General features: G+C 41.6%; 1 protein-coding gene across 3 annotated transcripts in view; it reads left to right on the forward strand.

Moving 5' to 3' along the window:
- Positions 1–3305: 3305 nt before the first annotated feature.
- Positions 3306–12853, forward strand: part of LOC147152627 (helicase ARIP4-like) — a 32660-nt gene continuing 23112 nt past the window's right edge. For 2 of the 3 annotated variants that reach the window (XM_086049665.1, XM_086049659.1), the window contains exon 1: positions 5519–5803. In XM_086049665.1, coding sequence (XP_085905791.1) covers positions 5770–5803 — 34 coding nt within the window. In that variant the 5' untranslated portion in view covers positions 5519–5769. Of the gene's footprint in view, positions 3450–5518; positions 5804–12853 lie in introns of those variants that run through there. The other variant, XM_086049673.1, reaches the window with a different exon arrangement.

Genomic DNA, 12853 nt, shown 5'->3' on the forward strand with positions numbered 1-12853 from the left:
TTGATAGCACAACTTTAAACTTGTTTTTATGAAGCCGTTGCTTGAATGAAAGTGTTAAACCAATCACAACTACTGTGTTAAATAGACGAATGAACTCCATCTTGATGAGTCACGTGATGTTAAATCGATTTGCCAGTTCACACGGCTGTAAAATGGCTGATCTGATGTATGTTGTGCCACATGTACACGGCAGCTTGGAATAGTTCACGTCACATCTAAACAGGTGACCAGAGCTCTTCAGTTGGGACGATTTCAATTGGAATGACAAAAAAGTCTCCATGTAAACATTGCCATTGTCACATCAACTCTTTTCATTTTATTCAACAGAAACCCAGTGAGGATAGAATCGTACTGCAACTGTGTGTGCAAGTGCACACGGTGACGCAGCATCAGAGCCGGCATCTGATGTGAAATATACAGTACAATAATTTGAAACTGTGCACCCTCTTCGGCATTCCAACAGAGTTGGCGCAATCCTTCATTCCTGCCAAAACCCTGAAAAAATGTCCAAACAAAGCCTGGTTTAAAGTCAATGAAGGCATTTTGTGACAAAAGATGAATACCTACTTGAAAGGAATTGATTATTTGGTAGAAGGATTGCTACATCTGCTTATTGTGTGTGTGCATGTCTTTGCGCTCTCATAGACTGTGAAACGTGAGCTCTCCTTCCTCTTGGAGGCGGGGCTACATGAATTGTGCTAGTGTGGCAAAGGTGAACGTGCTTGCTGTAATGACTTACCAGCCAATCCTCCCACCGCCCCCTTTACTTTGCTGCCCTCACAGCCTCTTCCTCCGCTTTCTGGCTTCCCCCCCCCCCCCCCCCCCCAACCGCATTGCAACGTGTCTGTGTGTGTGTGTTTATTTATGTACTATATGTGTGTGTGGGTGAGGGGCTGCGTGTGTGGGGGTGTGCGTGTATGTGTGTGTGTTTATGCATGGGGCCTTGCAGATGGCATTTCCAGCTTGTGTGTTAAAGTAAACGGTAAAGTAAGCGCATACCAACACACTGCTAGAACTGCGAATAATCTGTTCTTTACCTTTTGTTTTAACTAGTGTGTGGTTAAAATGAATATAATGCAATGTTAAAACAGCGAAAAGTGAAAACACACTCTTAGGAATAAAGAAATTAAACACTTAAAATATATATTTATTGCTCATTAACTTTAACTAAGAAGGAAAAAATGGGATGAGGACTACATCTCTTCCATTGAAAAATAACAAGAGGAAATCCTGATTCTGAGTTTGTTTTGTTTTTTTTGGTATCTTTTTTTTTAATAATACATTGTTTGATTTCTACGAAAGCATATATCTGCCACACCAGAAAAAAAACATGAAACTTATCATGCAAAAACGTGAAACTTATCATGTAAAAACGTGAAAATTATCATGTAAAAATGTGAAACTTATGTAAAAAAGTTAAACGTATCATGTAAAAACGTGAAATGTACATTTGAGCTAAAATGTGAAGTTGGCCTTGCGGAGCATTCCCCAAATTCACTTGCAACTTTGGTGCCATCCTGCAGCAGAACGCAGAGGTTGGTGCTCCCTGCAAATATGGCACTAAACATGGACTTGCTGAGCTTTTTCCGAAATCGCGGTGTGAGCTCCGGTAGGCCTATAAAATATTAGTACTTTTAGTATTAGTACTTCTCTCTCTCTCTCTCTCTATCTATCTATCTATCTATCTATCTATCTATCTATCTATCTATCTATCTATCTATCTATCTATCTATCTATCTATCTATCTATCTATCTATCTATCTATCTATCTATCTATCTATCTATCTATCTACATACAAACAAAGACTGCGTTTTGGTTTTTAATAAACGTGAGTTTGCTGATTAATGCCTCCATAATCCATAGTAGACGCTATATGTTATATGTTAGCGTTCACTAACAGGACATTGCGTATGGTGTTCCATCAGACGCACACAGTAGCCTGTGTGTGCTAACTACAGCTAGGTTCCAGAAACCACTGTCCCAATGTGAGGAATTAAATTGGGCATCAGCCACAACGTGCTTCCTTTTTAGATGCTCGTTTATCACTGCCGTGCTGCTATGAAATCAGTGGTGTTACCAGGATGCCAGGTGTGGGTGGTCATTAGTCTTACCTGGGGGGGCAAAAAAGTGCTACAATGCTCAAGTACGTCGAAATCCAGCGTAGGGCTACTGCACCTTCAAACGTGTTTTGTTTTCTCCTTAATTGAGATCACTGTTGTTGTGATTTGGGCTAAACAAATAAAAGTTGATTTTATCTTATTTGACTTAGAAGACATCCATAACTGAACAGTATGGACATGCAGGTGACAATGTTTTTTTTTTGTTTTTTTTTAAGGTGAAAGAGGATTTAACAACACAAACAAAGGTTAAAACTTAGAACACAACCATAACTGAACACTCTGAACTACTGTCGGTGTCTGCGAGTTGCGCCTTTGAATGATGCGTGATTCATTTGCAACCTGGACGCCGAGGGGTTAACATCTCCCTGCTGGGAGGGGCCGCTGACATACACAGTACTATATGAATGGGATACCATACGCGGTGCCCAGACTGCTACATCCAGTTTTCTTTGGGTGGGCAGAGCGTGTTCGCGGGTGGGCACTGTATATATATATGTATATGTATATATACATATATATATATAATGTATATATATAATGTATATGTATATGTCCATCCATTCTCGATACTGCTTATTCTCACAAGTCAAATAAGATAAAATCAACTTTTATTATATATATGTGTATATATATATATATATATAAATAAATGTATATGTATATGTCCATCCATTCTCGATACTGCTTATCCTCACAAGTCAAATAAGATAAAATCAACTTTTATTATATATATATATATATATATATATATATATATATATTTATATATATATATTTATATATGTATATATGTATGTATGTATGTATGTATGTATGTATAGATAGATATATGGTAAATTTATATTACCACTATAAATTAAAAAAAAAAAAAGCTGAGTGGAGTCATGTGCTACACGAAAAGGCAAACTCCTTACAAATCAATGATCATAAAACAAGATCATTATTCAATCTGGACATTTTCCCAGTTGCACCCTTAACCTTGTTACCTAAGGCAGTCTCTGTAGTGGGTGTGGTTTGCTGACATCACATCCCTGCATCAGTATGCCATGGGGCGGGGAATAGAGGGAGCAGCAGCAGGAGGAGGAAACCAGCTGGGAGGTTTCCTGCATGCGACAGGCCTGGGTGGCTTTCAGCGACGCATGGTTTTGTAATTGTCCCAATGGCCTTCTGCCTGTGGCAATACTGCCAGTCGAGGCTTGAGGCTGGCCACACTTGTGAGCCCCATCCAAGCTCGGAGTGCGCGCAGCAAACTGAGCAAAAGTGTTATCTGTAGCAAGGGAAGAAGCATGGATATGTCGGATATGAGTAGTTGAATCCACATGATATGGGTGAGTAGGTGTCATTTTTTAAACTGGTTTACTGAGTCTTTAGTGGCTTTTGTTTTGGGTGTACCTTACTTTCTCTTGCTTAATCTCTTCTGTTATGTCTTCTTGTCTTTATATTTGACATGAGTTGGAGGTGGAAGAGGGGGATGGGTCTGTCACCCTGACCCAAATGTGGTGCACTGCAAACTCTTAGCTGAGTGCACTTCAGAGGTTTCATAAGCCTTGTTATGGAATAGATGTCCTTGCTCCAAAAGGATGTTTTGGTTAATCTAGCTATCAACGTCAAGAAAAATGTACCATATAGCCTTAATTTAAAGTTTTGTTACTGTGACATTACAAGTGAGTGACATCTAAATTGCTTTTGTGTGTCACACCAGTGTACAGTGTACAGTACATTGTATTGGCAGTATGTGATCTTGTAGCTTCTATACATAATCAGAACAGCAGAACACATGCAAACAGTCTGTCAGGACCTCTTTTCACAGCCCTGATCCAACCACCTTTTGTGGGTCACTGTTGTTCTGTATAAACGTCACTGACATGGAATGTGGTGGCGTCAAAACAGTTCCAAAACTTTTCTGCCTTTGGAGGTAGGTTCCGAGCCTGGACCACACGTGTGTAAATGGAGACTCTCAGGATGGCGGTGACGGTTCACACGCAACATCAGTTCTCCAGCCACGTTGAGCGTAAGAATGAATGTCGTTTTTGGATGCACACCAGATACTGCCGCTGACATCACATATCCATGTATTCCAATTGTAAGATGCAGTGTTGTTGTGTAAAAGTGCAGGCAATTGAAACAATAGCCTGCCTTCACTCGGTTCTGTGTAAAAAGCATGAGTGACTTAATGCAAGACCTTCCGTTTACGATTTTGGGGTCTTTTTCTACAAGAGGCTAATGTCTACACACAGAACAAATATCCCCAAATAAAACTGCAGTTAAATATGTAACGCTGCATGTTTCACTGCACATGCGTAGTCAAGTGGAGTGCCATCATGTACAGTTGAAGAAAGACTGAAATCAAAAGTCTTCACTGTTTGCATCAAACTGTTTCTGCTTTTGATTTTTAGAATTCAGTTGGAAATATGAATGTTAAGCATCATTATTATTATGGGTGGTCAAATTTCTATAAATGTGACAAACTCCGGAAAAAAACAGTTAAGTCCTAACAAAAAAATATTAAAAAATCATGGCTGACATAAAAAATATATCTATGTTTTGCAACTACAACGCAGCGGTTAGCCATGTTTTTTTGTTTTTTTTTTAATATTCAGTAATACTGAGCACTGACCTCCACCAAGCCTCAACAACAACAAGGACACATTACATATGCTGTGGGTAAAAGAAACAGTTTGTGGAATTCAGTACGCAGAATTAATTCAGGAAATTGCTAACTACTGTCTCACAAATCAGAATCTGTTTTCAGTTGCCTTAACTGGATAAAAAAAAGGTTAAATCATTAATGAAATTCTTCATGGAACTTTAATTATGTAAATTTGAACAGGCGCAAATTCTGGTCTACTTCAGTCCTGTAGGGGGCGGTTATGTGCATTGCAAACTGTATATTAAAAGATGCATTTTTATTTTCTTCTAAGCATTTTCACACTAATAAATGGAAACAAGGGAAATCCTAGATTCTTCATTACACGAGCCACAGCCCGCCACAAGTGTTATGCTTGTTGCTTTTCAAGGAAACAGCCTACATGTTGAAATGTTTTGAATTTTTTTGTTTTGGTTCGTTTTTTACAGTACCGGTATATTAAAACCTCCCACTGTCATGCAACAGAGGCAAAATGAAAGTTTTACACTTGCACAGCCTTACATGTACAGATTCTTTGTAGCAAACCTGAAAAAACTTGTACTTCCTTTTTCTACTAATTACAGTGTTGCTTTCTGTACGAAATCCTTCTTTTGAGAAGAGACTTGAATGTGTGGGCGTCTCCTTCCGTCTCGGGGTGTGTGGTGGGTCAGAGCGATGCGCGGTCAGCTGTAGTAGTCCCCCCTCACAGGGCCCCGCCTTCAGCATGAGGGGTTATGTAAGTTTTTCATCTGCCAGCCCTCCTTCCTGCCTCTGCCTCATGTTGACATTGTTTTTGAAAGCTGCACACAGAGTGGGCCAGCCAGTAGTCAGCGAGTCAGTCAGTCACTGTGGCAGTAGTGCTATAGAAAGGCTCAGCGTAAAACAAGCTGACGGACGGACATTGACGCCTCCGGTTGGCTTTCTTAAGGCTTCTCGCTCTGCCTGTAGGGTAGCGGGTCAGGACGTTAGGGCAGGCGAAAAGCCAAGAAGAGCAGAGCAGCCCTTTTCTTCACTCCAAAGTCATGCTACTCCTGGACGAAACGGAGTCGTTCACAGGTAGGTGTCTCGAACATCACGCTGTTGTCACACGGCTGGGATGGAGCAAGTTTGTGAGGGGGGGGAAGTCTTCCTGTCTGGGGATTCAAGGGTGAAATAGTTTTTCAATATTGGGAATGTTAGAGAAGACAAGGCTGTGGCAACCGACTCTGACTTTGAGAGGCTTTTTCTCAAATGCATCGCAGCTGCAACCGAACGCAATCCTTGGATTAGAAAAATGGAAGCATTTTGCAAAAGATTTTGACACTTTGACATTCCAATTAGTCTCAGAAGTCTTAAGAATATGCTTCAGTCGGTGGCTGAGAATCGTGAAGTTACTTAACAGTGTTGTGTAACACTGGATCCATACCCACTTAAAAATTCACCGTCGCTGCCACCTTTTTCGCCATCCCCTTCCCTTTCTCTGCCACACTCCTTTTTTGTTTATTTATTTTTTATTATTTTGTCCCCTTTTCAATCATTTTTATTCCGATGATTTTAGTGCTGGTCCCACGTGCACCCGGCTGGCTCTCCGGTGTTGTCCTCTCACAGCTGCGCTCTGATTGGCTGTTTCTAGGGTTACTTGAAGCAATGCCTGCGCGTGATTGGCCATTGTAGGCCGGCTCGAGCCATGCTAGAAATGTGCTTCTTTGATGGCAGGAAAGCACGGTTCATCAGACCAGTGGGTTAGCAGGGTGAGCGTGCGAGGCGGCTGCAGAAAGAACACAGCAGCGCCCTAGTGCAGTTTGGATGAATGAAGAGAGTCGTTTTAAAAAAAATACTTTTCACAGTTGGATTTTCACAAACATGTCTCTTGGTTGGTATCTCTGACAGGAGGTTATGATTTTCACAGTCGAAATGTCATTTTCAATTTAAAACCATTTACAGTCACATCAATGGACAAATTAGAACGAACTTACCATGCACGGTTTTGTGATGTGGGAGGAATCCGAGGAAAACCACACAAACACGGGGAAAACCTGCTACATGCACACTCACACAGGAAGGCCGGTGCCGCGACCCAATCCCCGAAACTCAGGACTGTGAGGCAGACGTGCTCACCGGCAGGCAACCGTGCTACCCACGTCCAGTAATGTCGACGCTGACTGTTATTTACTTTAAAGCTGTCTTTCCTGGCCTTTTTCAGCTCAAGATCCAAGTTTAACACTTACGAAATAATACGTCATGCATTGCCATATACTGCCTTGACATTCATATATTAGGATATGATGTGGTTTGATATGATGTACTATATGAAATTGTGTGGTATTGTATGGTATGATATGATGTGCCAATAGTGTGTGATTTGATCAAATATACAGGATGATAGGATGTGATATGCTGTGTTATGCTACATTAAACTATATGGATCCTGATCATTTTAACAGGTGTGTTACAACAGGGAGAGATTGAAAACCATTCAGGACAGGTGCCCTCGAGGACCGAAGTTGGTGACCCCTGCCTTACCCCCATTGTGGAGGATGTGTGTGTTTCCTTTCCTTTGTGTGTGTGTAGCAGCTGCCCAGTAATGACAAAGTGTGTATTGGGCTAAGAAATATTCACAGTTAGAAATGAAGCCTGTAACAGCACCACCGAGTTATCCGTGCTGCACTTCTGACTCAGCTTGGCTGTAATTGGCTACAGCATGCCGGGAAGGAACAAGCTGTCCTATTTGGAACAGCGTGAGGGTCTGAGTTGAATGCAGGGAGCACATGAAGTCTGACTGCTTTCATGAGACTTCGCCGCCGAAGATGTGGGTGTGGGGTGTGTGTGTGTGTGTGTGTGTGTGTCCTCTCATCTCACTCACTCTCATCTTCCTCTTCCTCCCCTACAGCCGCACTGACATACTGGCCTACAAACAGCTCCAACTCACTTCACCTGCTTCTTATCACGCTGTCACGTGTGTGTGCACGCATTTGCGTGCGTATGTGTGCGCACGTGGCATTTCTGTCATCTTCCGCTGGCGAGTTTCTTGAACTCTCTGCTGCCTCTTCAACCGCGCGTCCCCTCCTGAGGATTTCATAATTCACCTGCCTCCACGCTAATAAAAGCAGCCTTAATAACTCAATGAGCAAAGGCTGTTATACAAGCAGTGTGTGTGCGCGTGTTTGATTTTTGTCTTTCGTAAGGCAAGTTACATAACCCATTTTATCTTGGTATGTCCAAGAGAATGGTTTTACAGAAAGGCCGTTCGCAGTGCAGCGCAGCGCAGAATACAGATCACTTTCTCGTCACTGACACATTTTCTTTTTTTTTTCCATGTATCCATCCATCCATTATCTATACCGCTTTATCCTCACAAGGGTCGCGGGCGTGCTGGAGCCTAGCCCAGCTGTCTTTGGCAGTAGGCGGGGTACACCCTGAACCGCTAGCCAACCAATCACAGGGCACACAGAGACACGCAAACGTTCACACTCACAATCACATCTAGGGACAGTTTAGAGGGTCCAATTAACGTACCATGCATGTTTTTGCATGTTCATGTTGTCGTGGTTTCACTAATAACAGCGTCCAATTCTGTTCATAGCACCCTGCAGCTCTGTGGTAATTGTGCGTCATGTTTACTATTTAATTTTTGTTGTTCTTGTATTTTTTTTTTACTCACTTGAACAAGAAGTTAACCCAAAAATGTTCTTTACAATAATGTGTTCTACGTGCCTCCATCAGTATAAACGTGGCAATCTGACTCGTATAGCATTTGTGGCATACAAGTTAATCCACATATTTTAGCCCTCTCATGGGGCAGCCATTTTGTTGCTTCTGTTGACTAAAAATGACATCACAGTTGCTCAGGGCTTAGGTAACAACCAATCACGGCTCACCTGTTTTCTGAAGCTGAGCCACGACTGGCTCAGCAACTCTGCTGAGCCACTCTGATGTTCAATTGACAGCAAATGACAAAATGACCGCCCCCTGAGGTGGACAAAAACAGGTGGACTTTACTACTTAACTCATATTCCACAAACACAATATCATCCAGAATGTCGTGTTTAGACGAGTGGGGCTGCATAGTACATATTCTGCTAAAGAGCATTTTTGGGTTGACTTCCTTTTTAAGTAACAGAAGAGTGTGAAAGAGAACACATTAAACAAACACACACATGCAGTATGTGCCACTGTTTTATTGTGTCAAAAGTCAAGATGGTGTGTGTGTGTGTGTGTTTGTTTATGTGTGCGCAGTTCTTGTGAACACGGTGGTTGTGTAACAGCCACAGGCAACAGTTATATAAGCACCCTCTCACGTCCCCCTCGGCGTCCCTGGCGTTAAGAGAGTAGCGTTCTGTGTGCGACTTGTACTCAAGACAATGTGCATGCGCAAATGCCAATAAGGACGCAAAGTACAAAAGGCCTTCCTCATGTATGAAGCGGCCTCTTAAGAAGCCAGTGGCCTCTTCAGCACCTTCACATTCATCTGTGACCCGTTGCCTTGTCATGACATGTTGACAAATTTTAACAATATGACGTGGGTCTGTATGAGCAGGCTAAAAGTGGACTTGAAAAGTGCCTGTTGAGGGAAGTTCGTCATGCGTCATTTTTACAAGCTGAACCAAACTGTAATCATCAGTTGGTCAGTCCAGCTGTTTTAACTCGCAGAAAGTTTTACTTTACAATTTTAAAATGGCTCACCTTAACCAGAATCATTGCATGCAATGGGAGCAAAAGCATTGGGATAACTGCTCATTATACCAAAAGGAAGTGAAAATATGACAATACGGACCACGGCTGACCTGTTTTCTGAATCTCAGCCGTGATTGGTCGTTGTGAGCAGCTGTGATGTCATTTTCAGTCGACAGAAGACAAAATGGCCGTCCCCAGAGATGGCTAAAAACGAGTGCATTTTGCTGCTTAACCTATATTCCACAAACGCAAAATTAATCCGAATGCCGTGTTTCAACTAGTGGGCCTGCTGGGATCATATTCTTGTAAAAGATTTGTTTGGGTTGACTTTCGCTTTAAAGTTTGAACCACTACAAAGTCACTGACATTGTAGTGGTTCACTCGCTTGACTTCGGTGCAGGCAGTGTGGGCACAGTTCCCGGTCAGTAGCTGTGAATGTTTTTTCTTTTGCCTCTATATGTACTCTGTGATTGACTGGTGAGCAATCCAATGTGTAGTCCGCCTTTCACCCAGCTCACTGTGTCCCAAAAAAAAGGATACTTATAGGTGCTCTAGAAAATGCATTGATGGTAAAAATCTGTTTGAATTTGATTGAGCTGTAACAAAGATGATGATGCAAACATTTTAATGCACATTACTGCCACCTGCAGGGCTGGAGTGGAGTACCCTCAGCTTGCACATTGTGGGGGGTTTTCCCCGTCAAATCAGACAAACATACTCTTGTATTGATGCTGATACAAAATGATAAAGGAAAAGTTGCGACTTTCAGACAAAGCACATTGAAGTGTCTGTACAGGGCTAAAAGTTCCCTCCTGTGTTTGTGATTCAGCGTTACGTAAGCAGCCGGTTGCAAACGCTCCCGTCACAGTATGCATTTTACTGCTTTTGAGGCAACTTAGCAAGCTATCACTGCAGATCACAATCTGTATTCATCTCTTCTGCCTGAATGCACACAACTCGAACTGTTTCGATGAAATAGTGCTTTTGAAAAGCAACAGCTTGGCTAAATTTTGACCATGTCCACTGGGGAAATAAAAGGTGCGGAACCCGGCAGTCGTGTACGCAAAGAGCACAAGTTGTGGTTTTACGTTCTTAATCCCTCTACAGAGAAGTTATGTAAACCCTAAATATGTATGTAGATGTACTTAGATAACATTTAGGTTGCTGTAGACTTTCCTCAATTCCCTGCAACCTCCTTTGCAGACATACTTGCACACACAGTATAGATTTTGTGGCCTCACATTCCTTGGGTCTCATAAATTTAAATGTGTTGAAGTCTTTAAGCCTGGCAGCATTCTTAGTGTTGAAACAAATGCTGCTTGTTCATCAATACATCATCTGTATTTTGATTTTCTCTAGGTTCTTTAATTCCTGTATCAATTGCCCAATACGAGATGTGTGTCAGCAGGTCCGCGTGTGAAAAGTTGTCTTCAACTTTGCTTAGTATCTCTGTTTTTGGAAGATAAATTTAATCCTCGAAATGAAATGCATTTAAAGAAATATTGCAGTATTTGTTGGAAATGGAATACTTTTTATATACACAGAGCTGGGCATCGTCTATCGGCCACTAACTTCTTGTCTGTGTTTTCGGCCGACGCACGTGGTCCCAGTCAGTCCCTCGCCGGCGATAACCAGTCGATGTCGAGAACATAATTTTCACATCACACGCAGGCGCCGCACAAGCAGACACGCTTCCAAATGAGAGAAAAAAAAAGACAAATATCAAATAAAAACAAACAAGACACACATGCACAGCGTGTTGATCGGTGAAATAACAATATGGGTCACATGTCATTGCGTCTGTGGGACCGAAAGGGACACAACACTGTTGTAGTTTTTTCTTTATTTGGCTGCGTGTCAAGAGTGTGGCACCTGTGTGTAACGTGGTATGAGTTAAGTGCGTTCTCGACGCTGTTTGGCTGACTTGGACTGACTGGGAGGGCCTAAAATATCGATGAGGACTCACACGCAAACTAAAGCGCGGATGAATGCCCACCTTTACATCAACCAGTCTTGCCGCCCTATAAATATATAAATATATAAATATAAAAATAAATAACAGTATACTGTATATATAATTTATATGCAGAAGAGGTGGGCATTCCGTCAGGCGGACGGACTGGTTTGTCAGTCCATTACAGACGGATGCCCATTTTGCTGACAAATGACGAACTTTTTAAAAGTGACGGACTATGCACTGAAGGAATTGGATTTTTGTCCGTCAGAGTAATTGTCACTAACCGCGTCCATCGGTGACGGTCAGTGACTGTTTTGCTGATGTTTTTTGGGGAGAGTGGGCGTGGGACCGGCTGACAGACCGAGAGACTAAATAGAACTTTGTCTTCATTTATTTTATAAAACGCTTTTGCCCATAAAAAAAATCAACTCCTAATGTCTAATATGGCGGTTTAGGATTTAAGAACACAATTCAACACAATTTTAAACTGAATGTTTTCTTCCAATTATTAGGCAAATGTGTTGTTATAAATTAATTAAGATGTTTCATTTTTATATTCTTTTTTTTTCCATAATGAAAAAGACTTGAAGTGCAATTTAAGGCACCTTTCTTAAAACGTGGACAGCACATTACAAAGTAATCTTGGACCACAATATAGAAAAAGTAAAAAAAAAAAAAAAAGTAAGCCAAGAGGCAGCTGTTCTACCAGCTAATGATAACAGCTGCTAGCCACTAACGCCGGAGACTTGTGCCGTATCATACAATGACAGCGTAATTAACCGGTGGTTTGTTCATGTCCTAATTTAGCGACTGAATATGATTTTGAGACTGCGTTGTGTTGGTGTTGGTAGCAAGCGTTAAAACTGCCGATACGTCGAAAAAAGAAGTCAAGTCAGCCGTTATGCCACCATGCGGGCCAACGTCATAGAAAAAGTTCACTAAGGCTATTGCAATGGCATTAATGACTCAATGTATTATTTGGTAAGCTTTATTTTGAAGTTAGTGATCTTGAGAGTATTCAACTTCCTCTACTGAATGCGGGCTAATCACATTGCCTTATTGTGAACACAGTTTTTTTTCACCAACAATTCTGCGGATCGTGCCCATCCTGAACCGATGCTTGATCCTTACCAATCAAAGATGATTCGTTCCACTGCACCACTAGTGTTTTTTTAAAAACATTTTTTTTTACCACTAGTGTGTACAGTGTGTACGCAAACGAGCGTCGTGACGCAATTGGCGGTACGCATCAATGATTTCTGTTGCGCGTGCGTACCTGCAGTTATGTGCACCCCTGTATATATGTATATGTGTACTGTATGTATATACATGTATATGTACATGCTTATGTATGGACAGTAAATATTATAATAGATATTCAATAGTGAGACAATGCTTCACAGTGATGTGTCAAGTGGACAAATTCATTGATCATGCATGTCTGCCCCCTCTTCCTCTTAAGTGTATCCTTTCTGAATGATGACCTCACTTTTATC

Source organism: Filicampus tigris, chromosome 1 (assembly GCF_054856515.1).
Source record: "Filicampus tigris isolate MCC_2025a chromosome 1, RoL_Ftig_1.0, whole genome shotgun sequence".
Classification (NCBI taxonomy): Eukaryota; Metazoa; Chordata; class Actinopteri; order Syngnathiformes; family Syngnathidae; genus Filicampus; species Filicampus tigris.